General features: G+C 43.8%; 1 protein-coding gene across 1 annotated transcript in view; it reads right to left on the reverse strand.

Annotated features, from left to right (window-relative positions):
• Positions 1–598: 598 nt before the first annotated feature.
• The window catches only part of LOC309494099 (cytochrome P450 3A30-like), a 32,653-nt gene continuing 5,813 nt past the window's right edge, over positions 599–27,438 (reverse strand). Inside the window, exons 5-13 of the mRNA XM_082163309.1 lie at positions 21,997–22,110; positions 21,630–21,718; positions 4,627–4,775; positions 4,297–4,427; positions 2,684–2,765; positions 2,440–2,600; positions 2,138–2,364; positions 1,115–1,277; positions 599–1,031 (exon numbers count right to left, since the gene is read on the reverse strand). Coding sequence (XP_082019435.1) covers positions 924–1,031; positions 1,115–1,277; positions 2,138–2,364; positions 2,440–2,600; positions 2,684–2,765; positions 4,297–4,427; positions 4,627–4,775; positions 21,630–21,718; positions 21,997–22,110 — 1,224 coding nt within the window. The 3' untranslated portion in view covers positions 599–923. The remainder of the gene's footprint in view (positions 1,032–1,114; positions 1,278–2,137; positions 2,365–2,439; positions 2,601–2,683; positions 2,766–4,296; positions 4,428–4,626; positions 4,776–21,629; positions 21,719–21,996; positions 22,111–27,438) is intronic.

Below are 27,438 nucleotides of genomic sequence, written 5' to 3' on the forward strand. Positions count from 1 at the left end.
TCATGATATCACAGTTTAAAGAGTTTCCCATCCAGTGTAAAGTATTCGCTGCGTTCACCCATCATCACACTATTGATTTCCTCCAGCGAAAACATAACGTGAAGACACTTTAGAAAATGTTATTTTCATTTGAAAATGTTATTTTTATATTAAAACGTATTATTGTGGATATGGCATTAGATTAACATCATGCACAGAAATGATTAAAAACACAATCACACTTTAAAAATTATTTGTTGGTTTAACTTAAAGTAGCATGTAGTTCGGAGTAAAATCAGCCTAGGGTCCTTTGCACCATGACCTCGAGCCAAACCCCCCCCAACCCCCCCAACCTTTTGTGAACCTAAGCTGATTTGGTAAAAGTTTGTGAAAAGTTGTGATATAATGAAAATATTTTTTTACAGTGAAGTGACAGACAGCACTCAGTCAATGCACTGATTTGAACTGCTGATCAGAGTGAAATACAGAAACAAAGAAACATCATGTAGTTTTTCGTTCTACAAAATAATGACCCAGCAGCTGATTGTGACATTTATACTGTCTTTTTAAACTCTGTTTAAAGTGAACTGGTTCAGTGACACGACACACACAAGTCAGATACATTTCTGCAGAGTTTATTTCTTTGATAAACTTGAACATTTTCATGTAATTTCTTAACAGGTTAATCTCATTTCTGCCGTTTTCTCAATCATCAAAGTAAAACCCTTAAACACAAGTCTCAGGGAACAACAGAATTCGTCTGACATTCACTACTGAAGTAAAGTTACTAAACCTCTCAGTCTAAGTCCGAAAGGCACTGAGAACCTCAGAGTCGAATCCTCCTCTTCACTGAAGACTAGAGACTACGTCTATTCTTTTATTTTAAAAGACCCTTCAAACCTTCTCCTCGGACTGAAAGAGAAGTGTGCAGCGGATGAGCTGCGTTACGATTTGTTGTTGTTACAAACATCTGAAGCTGTCCGAGGCTTGAGTTTGAGCTTGATGGGGTCTTTGGGAGCCAGAAGACCATTTAGGCCGAGCTCTAGAGGAACCTATGAAGAGCAAGAGAAGGTCAGTGTGAGCGAACGAATGAACGAACGTCCTCCTGTTACCAGAGACCAACCCGTCTGCTCACCTGTGTCTCCGCACACACTGAGACATCGAACCTCTGCAGGATCTCCACGATCGCCAGCTTCATGGTCACCTGAGCAAATCGCATCCCGATGCAGTTCCTGGGACCGAGGCCGAAGGGCATGTACATGTAGGGGTCAATGGTCTCCTTGTTTCCTTTAATGAACCTGTTAATAAGGCAGGAAAGAGTCACGTTGGGTTGAAGTATTTATACAGACAATTACTCTAAAGAACCAACCTTGGGTTCCTAGTGCAACAGTGCAGCTTACTTTTTCAGCAGCCTTGGTTCTGGAAGTATTTTTTCCATAGTGATTTTACAGATATTTTTTTTATAGAGTTATAATCCATGAACCAAGCCAACCAGCTATCAGAGAATGTTCTCAGATGTTCTCTCAAAGTTATGAAGAAACGTTCTTCCAATAACATTAATGGAACGTTCGTTCAAAGTTATCTGCTCTTTAATAATGTTCTCAAAATGTTAGCACAAAAACAGTATTTATACATCATTCATGAAGCAGTCCGGCTGAAACATTATAGTTGGAAGTTCATCTATAGTTTTTTTAAATGTTACTACTCGTTTGAGAACATTCAAAAGTAACGTTCCCATAATGTTTGAAGAATGGAACGTTCGCATAACCAATACAAATTGGATTAAATAAAAAAACTGGACTTTTAAAACGTTAAAAGAGTTCTCTAAGTGGAGTTTTATAGTTTTGATTCCCTGATATGTAGAGATTTATTTGGGTTTTATGGGTAATGCAGTTTCTCACCAGGATTCCTGCTGATAACACAATTCTTTGAAAAAATAAGTTTAAATAATGTGCAGATACCATAGATGAGCAACCTTGTAGCTCACAATAAGGTCTGTCTTTAAAGTTTTATAAGTTATCATTAAAAATGAATTGTGGATTTGAATGGGATTTTCCACGTCCAGGACAGACTGTTGGGCTTTATTGTATTTGCTAAAGCTTGACTGTAGCTTCACCGGACTCGTATAATGAGTGAAACAGAAGAAACCCGTCCTGACCTCTCTGGTTTGAAGCTCTCGGGGTCGCTCCAGTAATCCGGGTCTCTGTGGAGGGCGAAGGTCGGGATCATGACGACCATATCTTTAGGGATGATGACGCCGTTGATTTCCACCGTTTTCTTGCAGACCCGTTCAAGTCGAGCTACGACAGGGAACAGCCGGAGGGACTCGTTCAGCGCGGCGTCCAGATAGTCCATGTTCATGACGGCTTCGTAGTCCACCGGAGCCTTCAACACACAATCAATGGTTAAAGTCTCAAACTCATCACGCCAATCCCAACGAGTGTTTCAATGGAGTACTACCTTATTTGGGAAGGTCTCGTCGATCTCCTCCTGCAGTTTCTTCATGGCCTCTGGGTTGGTTGCGAGGTTGTAGAAGAAGAACGACAGAGTGCTGCTGCTGGTCTCGTAACCGCCGAAGATGAAGATCATGGCTTGCGATAAGATCTCGTGGTCGCTCAGACCTGCACAGGACACGGTTTAAGGTATGTGTCTTCACATATGGAAGAAAGATCTTTCTCATGGTTAACCATCTGAGATGCTTCACCTTTCTCTGTGTGTTCCTCGCCATGCTGAGTTTTCCCTGCCGTCTGAGAATCGACCATCAGCTGCAGGAAGTCAACTCTCCTCTGCAGGAATTCAGAAGAGGGGTTTAAAACATCATGACTATTTAGTTGTTGTAGCAAATTGGCTCAAAATAAATATTAAATATTAAAAATCAATCATAACTTGTAATAATTATATATGAATATTTGGATCAGTTAATAGAATTAATTTAATGTAGTAAAATTACAATCAATCAACCTGTTTGTCCCGTGAACAATTGTCTGTAGTCACAGTCTAAATCGTAAAGTAAACTTTGTTGCAAGCAGAGAATCAGAACCAAATACGTACTGTGCACAAGTTTTATTAACTAAAATCACAAACATAACTAATCTAAACACACAACATGCAATCACACAAACTTGGGTAAAATGGGAAGTGACAAAATGAAACCGGAAGCAGGAAATGGAACTATGGGAAAGATACATTTAACTATGAAAAGAACCATCATCTTATTATTTTCAGGGCACCTCATTAAATGTATACTTGCATGGCCTTTGCATTGAAAGCATTTCGTGAAGTTTCTGAAAAAGGATTTTGATGGTCCCTTTAGTCTCAATCGATTTCTTCTGCCTTGAATGAAGAAATGGTGATGAACTTGCATGGTTTGTTTGACTCTGTTCTGGTTGAAATTTCTCTCTCTTTCCATGAGCACATGGCTGGAGCGCAGATTGTGCTCCCTGGGCTGGAGAGGCCAGGAGAAGGGAGGAAGTCGGAAGAGTTGATGGTTGGAGTTGCATGGTTGGAGAATGAATCAATTGTGCCAAACTCCTGATGTTGTCCTTGTTCTGTTATGTTCTGTCCTCTCTCTCCTGAATGAGCTCATGGTTTGTTGTGAGTCAAGGCCTGCTAGCTTGGGGCCTGGGGCCTGGTGCGGCCCCGCAGGATAGCAACCCGAATGTACAAGAGAAGGCCAAGAGAGGGAAGGGCTTGTGTAGAGGCCATTTAAAGCCTGAGAATAAGAAAGTAGAAAGGGGGAAATTCCAAGCGGGAAATTCCTCTGTTGGGAGGATTTGTGACTCTGTTTCAAGTGTGGGCCTTGCCATTTGTGTCCATTTATACTCAGATAGATATCACAAACACACACACTGCATTCTATGAGAAGGCGATGTGAGTCATTAAATGAGGATTAATTAGACAGGAGACACGATATAGGTGGGGTTACATTAACTAGAAGTTCTCTCATAAAGCATGCATGAAATAAATAGAAATGCAAGAGACAGTATACAAGACATAACATTATCACACACAATGTCCTGGGATGCTTGTTCATTTATAGATCAGTTTGTCTATAATTTAATGCAGGAAAGTCTGTTTTAAGGGCTGTAGGTCTTTCCTATGGCCTCTGTCTTATCACGACCACATTTTTCAGAACAATAAAACCATCTTATCTGATGGTCCCCCTGCTGACTGAGGCCTTTTCTGCTCTCTTGCCTCTTTTGGGGAGATATTTCATTCCTAAAAGTGGGTTTTAAAGCTTATTTGTTAAATGTAACAAATAGTTATGTGTCTGATTGTCTCAGTCGTTACATTGTTCATGTTAAGTGTTTGTTGTACCTTCTTGTGGTCGTTGGCCACTCTTTCAGACTTGATCTTCTGTAAGGCAGCGTAGAAGAAATCAGTCACAGATGACGGGAAAAAGCTGAAATCCATTTTTTCCAGGATGGGTGTGATGAAAGGAAACAAAGCTACAGAAGAAATTAGAAAAGGTCTTAACAGGGGATGTTCTGGCAAAGTTCTCTCAAAGTTATGAACAAACCTTCTTCCAGTAACATTAATAGAATGTTCGTTCAAAGTTATTTGGAGTTCTGTAAAGACTTTGTTCACAGAGTTTCCTACATTAGCTTTTGAAGTGTGCTTATCTGACAGGCCTAGTTGATTCTTTACCGCTGATCAGGAACACAGGGTTTAGTAAGTCAAACTTCAGCATTTTCTTTATGTTGGTCACAAATGGATCTTTGGGGTTGTTAAGGGAGTCGATGTCCACGCTGAACGCTGTGCTGGTCACCACATCCATACTGTACGCACCGAAGAACCTGAACACATGCAGTCAAGAGAAAGCCATTATTATTCTCATCTGACAAATATACAGCCTATATACTGTATATGTAGTGAATGTTTCCACTGTCCAGGAGGTTATTAAAGGTGATTGGTGAGGAAATTGAACACCTATTATATTTATAGTGATATTATCACTATAATCCTGTCTGCCTGCTGCTGCTTGAGTTGGTTTGCGTCTGAAAGCTTCGTATATCTTTCTGTCTTGAATCATTATTTACTATCATTCCCTGTTGTTTATATGCTGCTAAATATAACTTACTCAACATCAAATATTAACCTAACATCGCTAGCTTCAATCTAAATCGTTGCAACACGCTAGTAATTCACTAGCCTGTTAGCGTGCCATTCGTGCACTCTTTATTTATTTCTTTATTTCACTCGCGCCTTTTCCAAATCCATCAAACAACTGTGGTGAGTATCAGTCAGTCAACAAACACGGTGAGTTATGTAATTTTCTCCTCTTATTGTCACTTGCACTTCATGCAACATGTTTAGCATATCCTTCTCTGTCAGCACAGGATTTACATGTGATAAATGCAGGGAGATAGTCAGGATGACAGAGAAGATTTCAGAACTAGAGACATGCATCCAAACTTTAATTGAGGTTAATTGTAAGAGTGCAAAGGCTTTAGATACTGATTTGAGTGTGACTAGCTTAGTGAACTCTGTACAATGTACGGTTCCAGCTGAAGTAGAGCCCATGCAGCAGAGCAACTGGGTGACGGTGAGACGCTGTAGTCGTGGGACAAAACACCGCTCTTCCGTTCCGATTACAATAACAAATAGATTCTCCACACTCAGTGAAACACCCACTGTGAATCCTGTTGAATGTTCCCTAGTTATTGGTGATTCTATTACACGGAACTTGAAAATAGAGACACCAGCCACCATAGTCACATGTTTGCCGGGAGTCAGAGCGCCTGACATCAAAGCAAATTTAAAAGTGCTGGCTAATGCTAATCGTAAATTCTCTAAGATTATTATTCACTCTGGCCCCCTTCCTGTTTGCAGGAGTGATGAGATACTTAGTAGATTGTCCTCACTAAATGGCTGGTTGTCTAAGTGGTGTCCACAAAATAATATAGAATTCATAGACAATTGGCAGACCTGACCTGTTGAAAAGGGATGGTATTCATCCCTCCAGGGATGGTGCTGCTCTTCTCTCTAGTAATATGGCACATAGTCTTAGAGCTCAAACATGACAATCTAAGGCTCGGGTCAGGAAGCAGACAGACTGGCTAAACCGACCGTCTGCTAGCTGTCTCACGTCGCCAAGGTCAGATAAATCCCATCATATAGAGCCTCTTTCACTTAGATATCATCATATAGAGACTATGTCTGTTCCCTGAATTAGGAAATACAAAAAAACGTTTCAACCCATCTAAGGGTAAAAGTTTTATTGATGTTCAACAAATAAAAAACAGATATAATACAGATGAGCAAATGATAAAGCTTGGGTTGCTGAATATTCAATCACTTACTTCAAAAGCTCTTATTGTTAATGATATGATTACAGACCTAGATGTGCTGTGTTTGACAGAAACCTGACTAAAACCAAACGATTACATTACTTTAAATGAGTCCACCCCGCAAGATTACTGTTATAAACATGAACCTCGTCAGAAAGGGAAAGGGGGAGGTGTTGCTGTAATTTATAGTAATATTTTCAGAATTACTAAGAAGTCTAGATAAAATAAAGATAAAATCATAATTGTTGGTAATTTTAATTTTCATGTAGATAACGCAAAAGATGCATTGGAATTGACATTTAAAGACATTCTGAACTCTATTGGAGTTAGACAACACGTGTCAGGACCTACTCATTGTCGTAATCATACTCTAGGTCTAATATTATCACATGGAATAAATGTTGATGCCGTTGAAATTCTGCAGCAGAGTGCAGATCATTATCTAGTTTCGTGTAAACTTAATTTAGCCAAGGCTGCAAAGCAGACTCCGTGTTACAAATATGTTAGACCTATCACTTCTGCCACTAAAGATTGCTTTATTAATAATCTTCCTAATCAGTTTCATCATCTCAGCATCCCAGATAGCTTATAGTTGGGGGCCTTAAGCACATTTTCGCGCAAATTCATCTAAAAGCGCCAAATTTGGCACAGATGTAGCTCAGGTCATACCGAAATGATTTAGCTAGGGCGCCGGAGCCAGCGACCCTCAGGGGCCAAGATGGCGGCCAAATCCAATATGGCCGCTGCCCGAAAAGGGTTCCTGTCACGGTTCATAGATCCAATGTCTCTCTCTCGTCTCGTGCTTTGTTTGTTTACATGTGTGTGAGCGCGTGAGTGGGTGTGTCCGGCTTGTTATCACTGATCAGCGATCCAGCTGCAATCACTCATCATCAGCTGCAGCCCATCTCATCACAATAAATAAACTCACCACTTTCTCATCTCCCCTGTCAGATCGTTGTATGAAGTCCTTGTGTTGTGTCTGATCCCGTTCCCGTTCTGTTCATCATCTCCGTCCTGAGTTCCTGTGTTCCGGTCTCCGTCTTGTGGATTCGTTTGATGTCAGGATTTTGTCGGCACTTCAGAGCACCCTGCACTTCTGTCTTCACCGCGTCTGGCCATCGAAGTCCCTGCGCCACAGCCTGCATCATCTTGGACTTTCATCATCATCATCATCATCACTACTTCATTCTAAATAAAAGAGCTTTTACTTGCACATTGTTTCCTCGTTTCTGTCGTAACAGTTCCGGCTTTAACTTTTGAACCACATGAGTTACAAATACAAACTTGATATGTTTTTCAGCTTAATTGATCATGAGAAACACATAGAAATGTTTATATTTATGACCCAGTATATCTGGACCCCTTGATCCTCCAATTCCAATATGGCCACTGTCCAAAAAAGCAGTTTGGGCTGTAGTATGGGGCCTTACACCCCATTGTTCGCGCAAATTCATCTACAAGCACCAAATTTGGCACAGATGTAACTGAGGGGATACTGAAATGATTTAGCCAGGACGCCCAAGCCAATGGTCCCTGAGACCAAGATGGTGGCCAAATCCAATATGGCCGCCGCCTGAAAGGGATTCGGCTATAGCTTTTGAGCCAGATGAGATACAAATACAAACTTGATGTCTATTTTAACTTCTTTGACCATGGGAAACCCATAGGAATACTTACATTTATGATTGGGTATATCAGGACCACCCAAATTCCCTAAATTCAATATGGCCGCTGTCCGAAAAATGGTTAACGGGTTTGTGAGGTCACACATGAGCTATGAATCTGTCACGCGATTGGATATTGCGTTTGATACATATCCAGAGGAGAACCTCAAAACACAAACTCACCAATGCAGAGGAACCGGATCAAGAACTAAAGTAGATGGGAGAACTCCAATTCCAAAACGTAACTGGAACAGTGACTTCCTGAAAAATGAGGACAACAAGGATGAACTATTTGGATATATCAGTGAAGAGATAACCAAGCATGGCATGTCAGGTAAACTCCTCCTTTCCACCAAGAAAGATGCTGTACTCTCCAACAGACCAGGGTATGACATGTCTGCCCTTCAGCCTTGTAATCATCCAGAAGCAGATACAATAATAATCCTGCATCTTGCACATGCTGGGGCCAATGGCCATAAAAAGGCATTTGTCCGGACTGTCGACAGCGATGTTGTCATCCTTGCCATCCGCTTCTTCAACTCACTCGGCCTCACAGAGCTCTGGATCGGCTTTGCAGGTGGAAAAAACTATAGGGACATTCCTGCTCATGAAATCAGCAAGGATCTTGGTCCCCAGAAGTCACTAGCCTTACCACTCTTCCACGCTTTAACAGGCTGTGACACAACCTCAGCCTTCCTGGGCCATGGGAAAAAGAGTGCATGGGCAGCTTGGGAGGCAACACCAGATCTCACAGAATCCCTGGTTACCCTCACCTTGGAGCCTGAACAGATCAACAATGACGTCCATGTCCAAAGACTGGAGCGTATGGTCGTCATCATGTACATCAAGAGCTGTGGTTCCAGCCGTGTAGATGAAGCTAGACATCACCTTTTCTTGAATGGTACCAAGTCTCTCGAGAACCTGCCACCCACCCAAGCTGCGCTGATTCAGCACATCAAAAGAGCACTGCTGCAGGCCAGCTTCTACTGGAATCAGGCAACCGCTGTCCAGCAAGATATCCCAGAGTTCAATGCATGGGGATGGTATCGGGACTCTACGAGCAAGACTTGGGAACCTTACTGGACTAATCTCGGAGACGCCAGTAAAGCCTGCACCATTCTCCTCCACTGTGGCTGCAAGACAGCATTTAGAGGGCACTGTAAGTGCTGTAAAGCCGGAGTTCGTTGCACTTCTACAGTGGGGAGAACAAGTATTTGATACACTGCCGATTTTGCAGGTTTTCCCACTTACAAAGCATGTAGAAGTCTGTAATTTTTATCATAGGTACTCTTCAACTGTGAATAACGGAATCTAAAACAAAAATCCAGAAAATCACATTGTATGATTTTTAAGTAATTAATTTGCATTTTATTGCATGACATAAGTATTTGATACATCAGAAAAGCGGCTTCACCTGGCTAAGTGTTTCGGGTCGTTGTCATGCTGGAAGACCCAGCCACCACCCATCTTCAATGCTCTTACTGAGGGAAGGAGGTTGTTGGCCAAGATCTCGTGATACATGGCCCCATCCATCCTCACCTTAATATGGTGCAGTAGTCCTGTCCCCTTTGCAGAAAAGCATCCCAAAGAATGATGTTTCCACCTCCATGCTTCACGGTTGGGATGGTGTTCTTGGGGTTGTACTCATCCTTCTTCTTCCTCCAAACACGGCAAGTGGAGTTTAGACCAAAAAGCTCTATTTTTGTCTCATCAGACCACATGACCTTCTCCCATTCCTCCTCTGCATCATCCAGTTGGTCATTAGCAAACTTCAGACGGGCCTGGACATGCACTGGCTTGAGCAGGGGGACCTTGTGTGCGCTGCAGGATTTTAATCTATGACGGCATAGTGTGTTACTAATGGTTTTCTTTGAGACTGTGGTCCCAGCTCTCTTCAGGTCATTGACCAGGTCCTGCCGTGTAGTTCTGGGCTGATCCCTCACCTTCCTCATGATCATTGATGCCCCATGAGGTGAGATCTTGCATGGTGCCCCAGACCGAGGGAGATTGACCGTCATCTTGAACTTCTTCCGTTTTCTAATAATTGCGTCAACAGTTGTTGCCTTCTCACCAAGCTGCTTGCCTATTGTCCTGTAGCCCATCCCAGCCTTGGGCAGGTCTACAATTTTATCCCTGATGTCCTTACACAGCTCTCTGGTCTTGGCCATTGTGGAGAGGTTGGAGTCTGTTTGATTGAGTGTGTGGACAGGTGTCTTTTATACAGGTAACGAGTTGAGAATAGGAGGGCTTTTAAAAAAAAATTAACAGGTCTGTGAGAGCCGTAATTCTTACTGGTTGGTAGGTGATCAAATACTTATGTCATGCAATAAAATGCTAATTAACTAGATGTACCGCATCGCGGTACAAAATATGACCGCCGCTCAGGCCTGCACTGGCTTTCCACAAAAATAAATGACGTGGAGTAATTTGGCTGTATTGCGTGTTTATGTATATACCTAAAAAAAGTAATAGTATGTGCATGTCTGTCTGTGTGTGTGTGTGTGTGTGTGTGTGTGTGTATGTGTGTGTGTTTGTGTATGTGTGTGTCTGTGTGTGTGTGTGTGTGTGTGTCTGTGCGTGTATGTATGTGTGCGTACATGTGTGCGCGTGTGTGTTTGTGTGTATGTGTCTGTGCATGTGGATTTGTATGTGTGTGTATGGGTGTGTGTCTGTGCGTGTGGATGTCAGTGTGTGTGCATGCTTGCGTTTGTTTGTATTCCTGCATGTGTGTGTGTGGCAGTATCATCCTAAACCAGCAACCCTTCGCTCAACAGCACCATCTACAGGCCGATGAGTGTACAGTCACTAAATGTGCACATAAATGAATTTATTTTATACCCCCCCATGGATGAAATTCTACAAAACTTAGCAGAGGATACCCCCAGAGGTTGTCAAGTTAATCATACACATGAAATATGGTGCAGTTCTGAACATCTCCACTGAAGATAGGGGCGATTAAAGCAGAATAATATTGCATTTTCATTTTTTATGGGAGGGGCGCAAATCACAAATGAGTGATTATGGGCTAGGTTGATGTGGGCCCTTAAGAGCAACATACCATAAAAATTTCTTCATCCTAGGTGCCACGGTTCAGGTACTTATTTAGGAAAAACTGCATTTTTTTGGGTTTGGGGGGGCCCAGCGCGGGGGAGGGGGGGGGGGTGGCCCCCGGGGACCAAACGAAATTTTTCCGTAGAAGTCTAGTGGGGCTACATGCCCACCAAATTTCATGTTCCCCGGTGTTTCGGTGTCCCTGGTATCGTTGACGAAAAATTTACGGGGGCCCCAGCGCAGGGGGGGGAAGTGGCCCCCGGGGACCAAACGAAATTTTTCCGTAAAAGTCTAGTAGACCAACATACCATAAAAATTTCTTCATCCTCGGTGCCACGGTTCAGGTAGTTATTTAGGAAAAACTGAATTTTTTGGGTTTGGGGGGGCCCAGCGCGGGGGGGGAGTGGCCCCCGGGGACCAAACGAAATTTTTCCGTAGAAGTGTAGTGGGGCTACATGCCCACCAAATTTCATGTTCCCCGGTGCTTCGGTGTCCCTGGTATCGTTGAGGAAAAATTTACGGGGGCCCCAGCGCGGGGGGGAAGTGGCCCCCGGGGACCAAACGAAATTTTTCCGTAAAAGTCTAGTAGACCAACATACCATAAAAATTTCTTCATCCTCGGTGCCACGGTTCAGGTAGTTATTTAGGAAAAACTGCATTTTTTTGGTTTTGGGGGGGCCCAGCGCGGGGGGGGGAGTGGCCCCCGGGGACCAAACGAAATTTTTCCGTAGAAGTCTAGTGGGGCTACATGCCCACCAAATTTCATGTTCCCCGGTGCTTCGGTGTCCCTGGTATCGTTGACGGAAAATTTACGGGGGCCCCAGCGCGGGGGGGGAAGTGGCCCCCGGGGACCAAACGAAATTTTTCCGTAAAAGTCTAGTAGACCAACATACCATAAAAATTTCTTCATCCTCGGTGCCACGGTTCAGGTAGTTATTTAGGAAAAACGGCATTTTTTTGGGTTTGGGGGGGCCCAGCGCGGGGGGGGAGTGGCCCCCGGGGACCAAACGAAATTTTTCCTTAGAAGTCTAGTGGGGCTACATGCCCACCAAATTTCATGTTCCCCGGTGTTTCGGTGTCCCTGGTATGGTTGACGAAAAATTTACGGGGGCCCCAGCGCGGGGGGGGGAAGTGGCCCCCGGGGACCAAATTAAATTTTTCCGTAAAAGTCTAGTAGACCAACATACCACAAAAATGTCTTCATCCTCGGTGCCACGGTTCAGGTAGTTATTTAGGAAAAACTGCATTTTTTGGGGTTTGGGGGGGCCCAGCGCGGGGGGGAGTGGCCCCCGAGGACCAAACGAAATTTTTCCTTAGAAGTCTAGTGGGGCTACATGCCCACCAAATTTCATGTTCCCCGGTGTTTCGGTGTCCCTGGTATCGTTGACGAAAAATTTACGGGGGCCCCAGCGCGGGGGGGGAAGTGGCCCCCGGGGACCAAACGAAATTTTTCCGTAAAAGTCTAGTAGACCAACATACCATAAAAATGTCTTCATCCTCGGTGCCACGGTTCAGGTAGTTATTTAGGAAAAACGGCATTTTTTGGGGTTTGGGGGGCCCAGCGCGGGGGGGGAGTGGCCCCCGGGGACCAAACGAAATTTTTCCTTAGAAGTCTAGTGGGGCTACATGCCCACCAAATTTCATGTTCCCCGGTGTTTCGGTGTCCCTGGTATCGTTGACGAAAAATTTACGGGGGCCCCAGCGCGGGGGGGGAAGTGGCCCCCGCGGACCAAACGAAATTTTTCCGTAAAAGTCTAGTAGACGAACATACCATAAAAATTTCTTCATCCTCGGTGCCACGGTTCAGGTAGTTATTTAGGAAAAACTGCATTTTTTTGGGTTTGGGGGGGCCCAGCACGGGGGGGGAGTGGCCCCCGGGGACCAAACGAAATTTTTCCTTAGAAGTCTAGTGGGGCTACATGCCCACCAAATTTCATGTTCCCCGGTGTTTCGGTGTCCCTGGTATCGTTGACGAAAAATTTAAGGGGGCCCCAGCGCGGGGGGGGAAGTGGCCCCCGGGGACCAAACGAAATTTTTCCGTAAAAGTCTAGTAGACCAACATACGATAAAAATTTCTTCATCCTCGGTGCCACGGTTCAGGTAGTTATTTAGGAAAAACTGCATTTTTGGGGGTTTGGGGGGGACCAGCGCGGGGGGGGAGTGGCCCCCGGGGACCAAACGAAATTTTTCCGTAGAAGTCTAGTGGGGCTACATGCCCACCAAATTTCATGTTCCCCGGTGCTTCGGTGTCCCTGGTATCGTTGACGGAAAATTTACGGGGGCCCCAGCGCGGGGGGGGAAGTGGCCCCCGGGGACCAAACGAAATTTTTCCGTAAAAGTCTAGTAGACCAACATACCATAAAAATTTCTTCATCCTCGGTGCCACGGTTCAGGTACTTATTTAGGAAAAACGGCATTTTTTTGGGTTTGGGGGGGCCCAGCGCGGGGGGGGAGTGGCCCCCGGGGACCAAACGAAATGTTTCCTTAGAAGTCTAGTGGGGCTACATGCCCACCAAATTTCATGTTCCCCGGTGTTTCGGTGTCCCTGGTATGGTTGACGAAATATTTACGGGGGCCCCAGCGCGGGGGGGGGGACGTGGCCCCCGGGGACCAAACGAAATTTTTCCGTAAAAGTCTAGTAGACCAACATACCATAAAAATTTCTTCATCCTCGGTGCCACGGTTCAGGTAGTTATTTAGGAAAAACTGAATTTTTTTGGGTTTGGGGGGCCCAGCGCGGGGGGGGAGTGGCCCCCGGGGACCAAACGAAATGTTTCCTTAGAAGTCTAGTGGGGCTACATGCCCACCAAATTTCATGTTCCCCGGTGTTTCGGTGTCCCTGGTATCGTTGACGAAAAATTTACGGGGGCCCCAGCGCGGGGGGGGAAGTGGCCCCCGCGGACCAAACGAAATTTTTCCGTAAAAGTCTAGTAGACCAACATACCATAAAAATTTCTTCATCCTCGGTGCCACGGTTCAGGTAGTTATTTAGGAAAAACTGCATTTTTTTGGGTTTGGGGGGGCCCAGCGCGGGGGGGGGGAGTGGCCCCCGGGGACCAAACGAAATTTTTCCTTAGAAGTCTAGTGGGGCTACATGCCCACCAAATTTCATGTTCCCCGGTGTTTCGGTGTCCCTGGTATGGTTGACGAAAAATTTACGGGGGCCCCAGCGCGGGGGGGGGGGAAGTGGCCCCCGGGGACCAAATGAAATTTTTCCGTAAAAGTCTAGTAGACCAACATACCACAAAAATTTCTTCATCCTCGGTGCCACGGTTCAGGTAGTTATTTAGGAAAAACTGCATTTTTTTGGGTTTGGGGGGGCCCAGCGCGGGGGGGGAGTGGCCCCCGGGGACCAAACGAAATTTTTCCTTAGAAGTCTAGTGGGGCTACATGCCCACCAAATTTCATGTTCCCCGGTGTTTCGGTGTCCCTGGTATCGTTGACGAAAAATTTACGGGGGCCCCAGCGCGGGGGGGGAAGTGGCCCCCGCGGACCAAACGAAATTTTTCCGTAAAAGTCTAGTAGACCAACATACCACAAAAATTTCTTCATCCTCGGTGCCACGGTTCAGGTAGTTATTTAGAAAAAACTGCATTTTTTGGGGTTTGGGGGGGCCCAGCGCGGGGGGGGAGTGGCCCCCGGGGACCAAACGAAATTTTTCCTTAGAAGTCTAGTGGGGCTACATGCCCACCAAATTTCATGTTCCCCGGTGTTTCGGTGTCCCTGGTATCGTTGACGAAAAATTTAAGGGGGCCCCAGCGCGGGGGGGGAAGTGGCCCCCGGGGACCAAACGAAATTTTTCCGTAAAAGTCTAGTAGACCAACATACCATAAAAATTTCTTCATCCTCGGTGCCACGGTTCAGGTAGTTATTTAGGAAAAACGGCATTTTTTGGGGTTTGGGGGGCCCAGCGCGGGGGGGGAGTGGCCCCCGGGGACCAAACGAAATTTTTCCTTAGAAGTCTAGTGGGGCTACATGCCCACCAAATTTCATGTTCCCCGGTGTTTCGGTGTCCCTGGTATCGTTGACGAAAAATTTACGGGGGCCCCAGCGCGGGGGGGGGAAGTGGCCCCCGGGGACCAAACGAAATTTTTCCGTAAAAGTCTAGTAGACCAACATACCATAAAAATTTCTTCATCCTCGGTGCCACGGTTCAGGTAGTTATTTAGGAAAAACGGCATTTTTGGGGGTTTGGGGGGCCCAGCGCGGGGGGGGAGTGGCCCCCGGGGACCAAACGAAATTTTTCCTTAGAAGTCTAGTGGGGCTACATGCCCACCAAATTTCATGTTCCCCGGTGTTTCGGTGTCCCTGGTATCGTTGACGAAAAATTTACGGGGGCCCCAGCGCGGGGGGGGAAGTGGCCCCCGCGGACCAAACGAAATTTTTCCGTAAAAGTCTAGTAGACGAACATACCATAAAAATTTCTTCATCCTCGGTGCCACGGTTCAGGTAGTTATTTAGGAAAAACTGCATTTTTTTGGGTTTGGGGGGGCCCAGCGCGGGGGGGGAGTGGCCCCCGGGGACCAAACGAAATTTTTCCTTAGAAGTCTAGTGGGGCTACATGCCCACCAAATTTCATGTTCCCCGGTGTTTCGGTGTCCCTGGTATCGTTGACGAAAAATTTAAGGGGGCCCCAGCGCGGGGGGGGAAGTGGCCCCCGGGGACCAAACGAAATTTTTCCGTAAAAGTCTAGTAGACCAACATACGATAAAAATTTCTTCATCCTCGGTGCCACGGTTCAGGTAGTTATTTAGGAAAAACTGCATTTTTGGGGGTTTGGGGGGGCCCAGCGCGGGGGGGGAGTGGCCCCCGGGGACCAAACGAAATTTTTCCTTAGAAGTCTAGTGGGGCTACATGCCCACCAAATTTCATGTTCCCCCGTGCTTCGGTGTCCCTGGTATCGTTGACGAAAAATTCAGTAAGGTGACGAAAAAAAAACAAAAAAAAAACCTTTGACAATCCCTATATGACCGGCTAGCTACGCTAGCGGCGGTCATAATTATTCAAAAATCATACAATGTGATTGTCTGGATTTTTGTTTTAGATTCCGTCTCTCACAGTTGAAGTGTACCTATGATAAAAAATTAAGGACCTCTACATGCTTTGTAAGTAGGGAAACCTGCAAAATCGGCAGTGTATGAAATACTTGTTCTCCCCACTGTATATGTGCATGTGAGGGTGCTTGTACAAACAATGATGGTGGAGACAATGAGAGATCCGGTGATTGTGAGTGATAATGATAATTCATGTGAGAGATGAGAATTCACTGTTGTTTTTTTTTGCTGTTTTTTTGTTATGCTAAGCAAACCTTTAAGAGTTTTGGAAAAATTTACTATATTATTATTTTAACAATTTGACATAAATATTGCCTTGCAATAATAATTGTCTTATTCTTTCTTATATGATTACACTTTGAAATGTATTCACCTGTGGTACACTGAAAACCATTTCACTTTTATAAGGAAATGAATCAACACTGAGAATAACCTAAAAGTTGTGGTAAAAAAAAAAGTATTTTCAACCACAGTCTTGAAAAGAATACAGGTTCCAGACTTACACAAGCATAAATATAAATATGCCAATGGACTTCCTGTAGTCAATAAACATAAAATAGACACCACATCCTCATTTGTAGCGCATTTGGTTCAACATTTTTTGCCAAAACTGTTTTTTGGACAGCGGCCATATTGAATTTAGGGAATTTGGGTGGTCCTGATATACCCAATCATAAATGTAACTATTCCTATGGGTTTCCCATGGTCAAAGAAGGTAAAATAGACATCAAGTTTGTATTTGTATCTCATCTGGCTCAAAAGCTATAGCCGAATCCCTTTCAGGTGGCGGCCATATTGGATTTGGCCGCCATCTTGGTCTCAGGGACCATTGGCTCGGGCGTCCTGGCTAAATCATTTCAGTATCCCCTCAGTTACATCTGTGCCAAATTTGGTGCTTGTAGATGAATTTGCGCGAACAATGGGGTGTAAGGCCCCATACCACAGCCCAAACTGCTTTTTTGGACAGCGGCCATATTGGAATTGGAGGATCAAGGGGTCCAGATATACTGGGTCATAAATATAAACATTCCTATGTGTTTCTCATGATCAATTAAGCTGAAAAACATATCAAGTTTGTATTTGTAACTCATGTGGTTCAAAAGTTAAAGCCGGAAACCTTTTCGGGCAGCGGCCATATTGGATTTGGCCGCCATCTTGGCCCTGAGGGTCGCTGGCTCCGGTGCCCTAGCTAAATCATTTCGGTATGACCTGAGCTACATCTGTGCCAAATTTGGCGATTTTAGATGAATTTGCGCGAAATTACCTATTTATGTGCTTAAGGCCCCCAACTATTAGAAGAACTCGATATTGCGACAGAAACTTTTAACTCTCTCTTTTCCAGCACTTTAGACACAGTTGCTCCTTTGCGCTTAAAGAAGATTAAAGAAAATAGTCCAACGCCGTGGTACAACGAGCACACTCGGGTCCTTAAAGGGATACTTCACCTCTGGAAAGATGAATGTGTATTTAAAATAGGTCATTTATGTAGAAGAAATGTGAAGACATTTTTTAATTTGGAGCTTTCTAGACTGAGAAAAGCCAGAAAATGTATTTTTGGCTTATGTGGATGAAAGACAACAACTCCCAGAATGCACTTGCTTCGCTGCCCTAGGAGGCCACGCCTACCGGTAAGAGAGCGCAATTGAAAACAACAAGAAGGTTAGGCTACCAGTGAGTCTCCGTGACGAGTCTGCCTGGGATTTCGGGATCGCCCAAAATGTCTGGGATTCGGCTTTTGCGTTCTACAGTCGCCATTCATGATGTTTACTGTGGCGAGCAGGACGAGGCTGAGGGGCGCGGGAGAACGGCGTGAGGCCGGTGGCGTCATTACTGAGACGCGCCGGTCTCGCATCTCTCACGGAGGTGCGGGAATTTTCTTAGCAATGTTAAAACGCACATCAACCGATCACTTGTTTAGCGTTCATGTAAACACTACATTCAGATTCCCCGATCGGAATGAATTCAGTTAGATTGAAACAAGAGGTGTGCATGTAAACAATGAATGGCGACTGCAGAAAGCAAAACCTGAATCCCGGACATTTTGAACGATCTCGCCCGCCAGACAAGTCCGGGAAAAGGAGGATGGTAACCCCTACTACTCAGCTTTCTCCTACTATTCAGCTTTCTCCACAGAACAAGAGCCTGTTAGCTTAGCTTCCAAAGAAAGACGGCTGACTGTGTGTACATTCTGTGAGTGAGATCCCACCCTCTATGGGCAGGTTGAAAACATGCGGAACAGCCCCTCCTACTGGCTGTAGTCTTTAGCCTCTGGCCAGAAAATACTACAGGTTTTCTACTAATACAAAGCTTAATGCTAAATCCTGAAGTATCCCTTTAAGAGAGCAGCCAGAAAAATGGAGCGCAACTGGAAGATAACAAAACTAGAGGTATTTCGAATTTAATGGAAAGAGAGCACGATTGCATACAGAGAGGCCTTAAAAGCTGCTAGATCTGCTTATATTTTTCAAACCTATTAGAAGAAAATAAACAAAACCCTAGGTATTTATTTGAAACAGTGGCTAAACTAACGAAAAATAAAGCTTCAAGCCCAGATGTTTCCAAGCAGCACAGCAGTAATGACTTTATGAACTTCTTCACTTATAAGATTGATAATATCAGGGAGAAAACTATGCAACCATCTACTACAGTATCGCATCAGACAGTGCATTGTAGTCTCCCTAAGGAAAAATTCAATTCATTCATTGCTATAGGAGAGGATGAATTTACTAAACTCGTTAAATCACCTAAATCGACAACATGTATGTTAGACCCTATACCAACTAAGCTACTGAAAGAGATGCTTCCAGAGGTCATAGATCCTCTTCTTACTATCATCAATTAATCTTTGTCTCTAGGATACGTACCAAAAACTTTTAAGCTGGCTATGATTCTTGATCTATGAACTTGATCCTACAAAATTAGTCAATTACAGGCCGATCTTGAATCTACCTTTTCTGTCAAAGATACTCGAAAAGGCATATACAAATATGTTCCTTTTTAGAAAGAAATTATATCTGTGAGGATTTTCAGTCAGGATTTAGACCGTACCATAGTACTGAGACAGCTCTCATTAGAGTCACAAATTATTTGCTCTTATCATCCGATCGTGGTTGTATCTCTCTATTAGTGTTACTCTATCTTAGTGCCACATTTGACACTATCGACCACAACATTCTTTTAAATAGACTCGAAAATTATGTTGGCATTAGTGGAATTGCATTAGCATGGTTTAAATCACACTTATCTGACCATTATCAGTTTGTAGAAGTAAATGAAGACATTTACATTTAAATTTATGCATTTGGCAGACGCTTTTATCCAAAACGATTTACATTGCATTTCAAGGTACACATTTACATTCTTATCAGTTCTTGCTTTCCCTGGGAATTGAACCCATGACCTTGGCGTTGCAAGAGCCAACTCTCTACTGTTTGAGCTACAGGAGCTTGTTGTTCACTGTGTACATGCTACCCTTGGGAGATATCATTAGGAAGCATGGCATTATTTTCACTGTTATGCTGACGATACTCAGCTCTATATTTCTTCACACCCTAACGAAACTTACCAATCCACAAAATTAACACAATGCATAGCTGATATAAAAAACTGGATGACTAGCAATTTCCTACTACTTAATTCTGAAAAAACAGAGTTTCTAATTATTGGACAAAAAACTTCCTCACATAATAACCTAAAATACTCTCTAACACTTGATGGCTGCTCTGTCAAGTCTTCGTCATCGGTTAGGAACCTGGGTGTGCTCTTTGATACCAATCTTTCATTTTAAAGTCACGTGTCCAGTATCTGTAAAACCAAATTTTTTCATCTTAAAAACACATCTAAATTACGTCATATGCTCTCAATTAAAAATGCAGAACAATTAGTTCATGTATTCATGACCTCAAGGCTAGATTATTGTAATGCTTTACTGGGTGGTTGCCCTGCACGCTTAATAAATAAACTACAGCTGGTCCAAAATGCAGCCGCTAGAGTTCTTACCAGAACAAGGAAGTATGACCATATTAGCCCCATTTTGTCAACACTGCATTGGCTCCCTATTAAACATCGTATATATTTAAAAATACTACTGATTACTTACAAAGCACTAAATGGTTTAGCTCCCCAATACTTGAGCGAGGTCTTAACGCATTATAGTCCTCCACGTCTATTGCGTTTTCAAAATTCCGGCCAGTTGATAATACCTAGAATATCAAAATTGACTGCTGGCGGTAGATCCTTTTCCTATTTAGCACCAAAAATTTGGAACAATCTTCCTAACATTGTCCGGGAAGCAGAAACACTCTGTCAGTTCAAAGCCGGATTAAAGACACATCTCTTTGACCTAGCATTCACATAATACATTATAGACTTCTATAATTCAATGTTAGGCTGCATAGTTTAGATCAGCCGGAACCGGGAACACTTCCCATAAATCCTTATGTACTCGTTACATCATATGAAGAATGGCGTCTATGCTAATATTAGGCTCTCTGTTTATCCCGAGGTTTTCGCTGGATCCAGGCCGTATCCAGATCTGATGAAGGACCTGCTCCTGGGTGCGACGACAACGTAGTCCTGAAGTGTCAACTAGTCTCTCCCCTGTGAAAGCCTCCCTCCCTTCCCTTTATCTCAGTACAGATAAAACGTTCTTGGGATAAATCCGGTTCGCGTGGCTATGCAGACACGACAAATTTCTGTATTATACATTTTTAAGGCCATACAAGTAGTTTGTTGAGGGTTGATTTGTGAAGGACTACACGCCTGCGCACATATATATTCAAACACGCATACCTATGGACTGAACACGTGATACGCATGTGCCGGCTGTCACTGTTTTGTGCGGATGAGCGGCCGGAGCGCGTTAAGAGTTTTTCTGTTAGAACGATGTCGTGTAAGCGGCCACTAAGTTAATAACTAATGATCTTCGCACCGGAAGTGAATAAATCAAAACTAAATTTAGCTGGATAAAAACTTTATCCTAATGCTGTTGTACAGCCTAAACAATCTGTTACGGTAATTTCTATTATAACTGTAAAACTGCTTTGAAACAATCCATACTGTTAAAAGCGCTTTATAAATGAAGGTGACTTGACTTGACTTGACTATTGCGGCTCCATTCTTATCTCTTCAGATATCGAGAAGCATTTGTGATTGTGGAAAGGGGGCCGTGGTTCCGCGAGGTCTGTACAGGAGAGAGAGAAAGGAGACAAGTGGTGCGTAAGTAGGTCAAGTGCAAATGACGAACACCTGTGTCTTGTTGCAGTAATTGGCATGGAGAGACCGGATATAAGCCGCTGTGGAGTGAGAGACGAGAGAGAAGGACTAAGGACTCGTACGCCGCCAGCCAGTGGAAAGGCTGATCAAGAAAGTGGAAAGAGTCAGAGCTGATATAGCGGAAAGATTTAGTGTTAATGTGAAATTGTTTTGTGTTGTAGCGTTGACTACGGTGAATGCGCAGTGTGCGCGCCTTTTGTTTTGATTGTTTTCCTCTTTTTTTGTCAATAAACATTCGAGTCCAAGTCACGCCGACCCTGTCTTCTTCCTTCCAAACCCTGAACCTCATCACAGTGATATTATGCAATATGTCTCACTCTTTAATATCCACGTTTTCTCCTCGTGTTGCTGATTTCCCCAGATTCTGAACTAGAATTTGAGAGTGTGTCTTCATGATGCCAAACATCTAGAGTGAGAAGCAGAAGTACATCATCATCATAACATCTTCATCACACACAGGTAATGTTTGATATTTATTAGGAAGAGAATCAAACACACACACATCCTCCTCAGCATGAATGATGATGTAGTTCAGTTCAAATTAGTCATTCATCTCAAACTGAATTCTTGTTTGTATTGTAGCACAATAGTACTGCCTTCAAGTAACGCTTCAGATAAGCGATGTAGTAAATACTGCTATAAAACTTGTTTGCGTGAGAATGATCCAGATAAAGACTCACGGACCTCCTTTAACCTCCCGCTGGTGAAAGAAGGCGAGAGGACGCTGCGTATTCTCCTCCAGTCATCGTCTTCAACGATGGACACGGCGTCGTACAGCTGACCGTTCAGACGGAAGTTCTGCCAGATCAGAGGAAAAATGTGTATTCAGTGAAGATAAAATGACAACACAAGCACAATCTCTGGCCTGAAAAAATTCTAATGATTAATAAAAATAGTTCATATTTATTACCTGAAGTACCTTTATATTTTACAGTGATAAAAGATGGGAGGAAAAACTATATTTCAATGAATCTGTATTCTCTCGTAAAACTTTTGCATCCACAGAGAAACTCAAATCTTTTGTTCCCAAAGAAACTTTGCGTTCTCTCACAACATGATACTGCATGGGTTGGCTGACCGTATTCAGAAGGAGATCTTTACGCTGGAACTTCCTAAGGATCTAAATGGACTTATCGATCTGGCATTACGAGTGGACGCACAGTTACAGCGACTGGCGAGGCGAACTCACCAGGCGATGGTTTCCGAGAACCCGGAGTATTCCAGAGCCAGCGATAAGAATACGGTCAGCCCGGCTTTAGATCATGAACCCATGCAGGTGGGTAGAGCTCGGCTTTCCCGGGAGGAGAGAGAAGGATGAGGGGCCTCTGCATGTACTGCGGGGAGGTCGGGCACTTTTTAAGAGACTGTCCAGTAAAAGATCTAGTCCGGCAGTGGGGTTGAGGTTGCTGTCGGGTGGACTCTCCGTGGAGAAATCCTCATCAACACTCCTCCCGGTAAGACTGCAATGGGCAACCAAGTTTCACCAATGCCAGGCCTTATTGGACTCGGGAGCTGAAGGTAATTTTCTGGATAGAACTTTGGCACTTAACCTTCAGCTTCCTATCATTCTCCTCACTCACAAGATTTCCGTCAGTACACTTAATGGACAGAAACTTCCAGACATCTCATCCACCACCGACATCATCACTCTCATCACGTCAGGGAACCATACGGAGAGGATAACCTTTATGATCAAGGACTCTCCGCTGGTTCCCGTAGTCCTTTGTCATCCCTGGTTGGTGCGACACAACCCCAGGGTTGACTGGAGTCACAGCTCCATCTCTGAGTGGAGTAATCAGTGCTATGCCTCTTGTCTTGTGTCTGCCTGTTCGTCTGTCTCTAGTTCTGTGTTGCAGGATGAGCCAGTGAATTTGTCAAACGTGCCCCAGGAGTACCTTGACCTGAAGGAAGTGTTCAGTTAGTCCCGGGCTGCTTCTCTACCACCGCATCGTTCCTATGACTGTGCTATAGAGTTACTGCCAGGTACGCCTCCGCCTAAGTGCAAGTTATACTTGGAGAAATAAATGTATGATTCTCTAGCAACCGGGTTCATCTGCCATTCTTCTTCTCCAGCGGGGGCGGGGTTCTTTTTTGTGGGTAAGAAGGATGGTTCTCTGCGACCTTGTATTGATTACCGAGGGTTGAACAACATCACGGTAAAGAATACTTATCCTTTGCCATTGATGTCTTCAGCCTTCAGAGGTTGCAGGGTGCATCCGTCTTCACAAAATTGGATTTACGTAATGCTTATCATTTGGTTCGCATAAGAGAGGGGGATGAGTGGAAGACGGCGATTAACAGCCCCAGGGGGCATTTTGAATATTTGGTCATACCTTTTGGGCTTCCTTTTCCAACTCCCCTGCGGTCTTCCAAGCACTCGTCAACGACGTGTTGAGAGACATGGTAGATCAGTTCATTTATGTCTACCTGGACGACATACTGATATTTTCTTCGTCTCTCCAGGAGCATGTTCAGCACGTCAGACGAGTGCTCCTAAGGTTGTTAGAGAATGGGCTTTTTGTCAAGGCAGAGAAATGTGAATTTCATGCACAGTCTGTTCCTTTCCTAGGGTATATCATCTCATCCAAGGGAATGCACATGGATCCTGACAAGGTTAAGGCTGTAGTGGATTGGCCAAGTCCAGATTCCTGTAAGGCCCTACAGAGGTTTCTGGGGTTCGCCAATTTTTACCGACGTTTCATTCGTAACTTCAGCCAACTAGCTGCTCCTCTGACAGCCTTGACCTCCCTGTAACGACGATCAGGTGGTCTGGTGTAGCCGAAGCTGCATTTTTCAAACTCAAGAGCCGCTTTGTTTCGGCTCCCATTCTGATTACCCCTGATCCTTCACGTCAGTTTGTGGTGGAGGTCGATGCGTCAGAGGTGGGGGTAGGTGCGGTTCTCTCCCAGTGCTCTTCTTCGGATGACAAGATGCATCCTTGCACGTTTTTCTCCCATCACTTATCTAATAGAAAACAACCAAAACAATCCAAGATTTTTATTTAACACCGTGGCTTGACTAACAAATAAACAGACGTCACCCGAACAAAATATCCCGTTACAGTTCAGTAGTAATGATTTCATGAACTTCTTCACTGAGAAAATAGAAAGCATCAGAACCACAATTGTAAACGTTCAATCTTCAATCGCGCCTTATAATTCAGCTTCAATTATCACCCCGCAAGAACAATTACAGTGCTTTACAACTATAGAACAAAAAGAGTTAAATAAACTTATCACTTCATCTAAAACAACAACATGTTTATTAGATCCTATACCAACTAAACTACTGAAAGAAGTGTTACCTGTAGTGGAAGAGCCTCTCCTCAATATTATTAACTCGTCTTTATCTTTAGGTCATGTTCCAAGAACATTTAAACTGGCAGTTATAAAACCTCTCATTAAGAAACCACAATTAGATCATAATAACCTAGCAAATTATAGACCCATTTCAAATCTTCCATTTATGTCTAAAATATTAGAAAAAGTGGTGTCCGCTCAACTAGGCTCTTTCTTGCAACAAAATGATATCTATGAAAAGTTTCAGTCTGGATTCAGACCGCATCATAGCACTGAAACTGCGCTCGTTAAAATCACAAATGATTTACTTTTAGCTTCTGACCAAGGCTGTATCTCAATACTAGTTTTACTTGATCTTAGTGCTGCGTTCGATACTATAGATCATACATTACTCTTAGATCGACTACAAAATTATACTGGTGTTCAAGGACAAGCACTAAGCTGGTTCAAATCATACCTATCTGATCGCTACCATTTTGTCTATTTAAATGGAGAAAAATCGATCATAACTCCAGTAAACTATGGAGTGCCGCAGGGATCTGTATTAGGCCACTTGGAAATATTATAAGGAAACATGGAATTAGTTTCCATTGTTATGCTGATGACACTCAATTATATATTTCATCACGGCCGGATGAAAACGCTAAATTTTCCAAATTGACAGAGTGTGTTAAAGATATAAAAGATTGGATGACGCTTAATTTTCTTTTATTAAATCCAGACAAGACAGAGGTAATACTTATCGGTTCAAAAAACCGCCCACAAAACCTCGCACAATACAACTTTAACATCATAGGATGTCCTGTTACTTTATCCTCTACAGTAAAAGACCTGGGTGTTATACTCGATTGCAACCTGTCTTTTGAAAATCATATTTCATATGTTACAAAAACAGCCTTTTTCCACCTTAGAAACATTGCTAAGCTACGTAATATGCTATCAGTTTCTGATGCAGAAAAGTTAGTTCATGCATTCATGACCTCGAGACTGGATTACTGTAATGCTTTATTAGCTGGTTGTCCTGCATCCTCAATAAACAAGCTACAGTTAGTCCAAAATGCCGCCGCTAGAGTTCTTACGAGATCAAGAAAATATGATCATATAACACCGATTTTATCATCACTGCATTGGTTACCTATAAAGCTCCGTATTAATTATAAGATATTGCTACTGACTTATAAAGCCCTAAACGGCTTAGCTCCAGTCTATTTAACGGATCTTCTATCACCCTATAATCCATCGCGCTCTTTAAGATCACTAAATTCAAGGCTTTTGGTCATACCTAGGATATCCAGAACCACCAAAGGAGGGAGAGCATTTTCACATTTGGCTCCAAAACTCTGGAATAGTCTTCCTGATACTGTTCGTTGCTCAGACTCGCTCTCCCAGTTTAAAACTAGATTAAAGTCGCATCTCTTCAGCCAGGCATTCATATAATCCTACAGTTCAAACTACAATCCGGCCTCTAGCTCATAAATGCCAGAGGAGAACTGAGCCTGGGTTCTCCCAAGGTTTTTTTCTCTCCATTAGGTCACCTGATGGAGTTTTAGGACACCATTAGGTCACTTGATGGAGTTTTTCGGTTCCTTGCCACTGTTGCCTTTGGCTTGCTCAGTTGGGGATATTTAATTTAATTTAATTTAATCAATCAATAAATTCCTCTTGAAACAAACTTTGTTGTATTATTTTAATTTAATACTGTGAAGCTGCTTTGATACAATCTGTATTGTGAAAAGCGCTATACAAATAAACTTGACTTGACTTGACTTGACTTGACTTATCGCCAGCTGAACGTAACTACGACATTGGTAACAGAGAATTGGTGGTGGTCAAGTTAGCATTGGAAGAGTGGCGTCATTGGTTAGAAGGGTCGGGGGTACCTTTTATCGTCTGGACCGATCATAAGAATTTGGAATATATCAGATCCGCCAAAAGACTCAACTCCAGGCAAGCTCGTGGGCTCTTTTTTTTTCGGTTGTTTTGATTTTTCTCTTTCGTACCGCCCGGGTTCTAAAAACATCAAACCCGATGCTTTGTCTCGTGTTTTTGACCGATCTGAACGCCCATCCACTCCTGAGTGCATTTTACCTGAGAGACTCATTGTCTCCACACTCACATGGGAGATCGAGTCGAAGGTCAAGTCGGCCTTAGAAGGGGTAACGCCTCCGCCTGGTGGCCCACCAAGTCGGTTATTCGTGCCGGAGGGATTACGGTCCAACGTAATTCAATGGGGTCATTGTTCCAATGTAGCATGTCATCCAGGAGTTAATCGTACCAGTTTTTTGGTTAAGCAACGATTCTGGTGGCTGGGGATGGCTCGTGACATTGAGAGTTTTGTTTTGGCCTGTTCGGTTTGTGCTTGTGGTAAGACTTCCAATCGAGCTCCAGATGGGTAACTGCAACCGCTGTCTGTCCCTTCGAGACCCTGGTCCCACATTGCGCTCGATTTTGTCACCGCCCTCTCAGGGCAAGACGGTTGTTTTGACCGTAGTGGACCGGTTCTCGAAGGCGCCTCATTTTATTCCCTTGCTCAAATGACCCTCTGCCAAGGAGACAGCGGTGGCTGTTATAGATCACGTCTTTCATATACATGGCCTCCCGATGGACGTGGTCTCTGACACTGGGCCCCAATTTATGTCCAAATTTTGGAGGGAGTTTTGTAGATTACTGGGGGCGAATGTAAGTCTGTCTTCGGGTTTTCATCCCCAGAGCAATGGCCAAACCGAGCGGGCCAACCAAGACTTAGAGAGAGTGTTGCGATGTTTGGTTTCCAAGAATCCTTCCTCCTGGAGCCAGCAACTTTCATGGGTTGAGTATGCACATAAAT

The sequence above is a fragment of the Leuciscus leuciscus genome, assembly GCF_965113295.1.
Source record: "Leuciscus leuciscus genome assembly, chromosome: 3".
Classification (NCBI taxonomy): domain Eukaryota; kingdom Metazoa; phylum Chordata; class Actinopteri; order Cypriniformes; family Leuciscidae; genus Leuciscus; species Leuciscus leuciscus.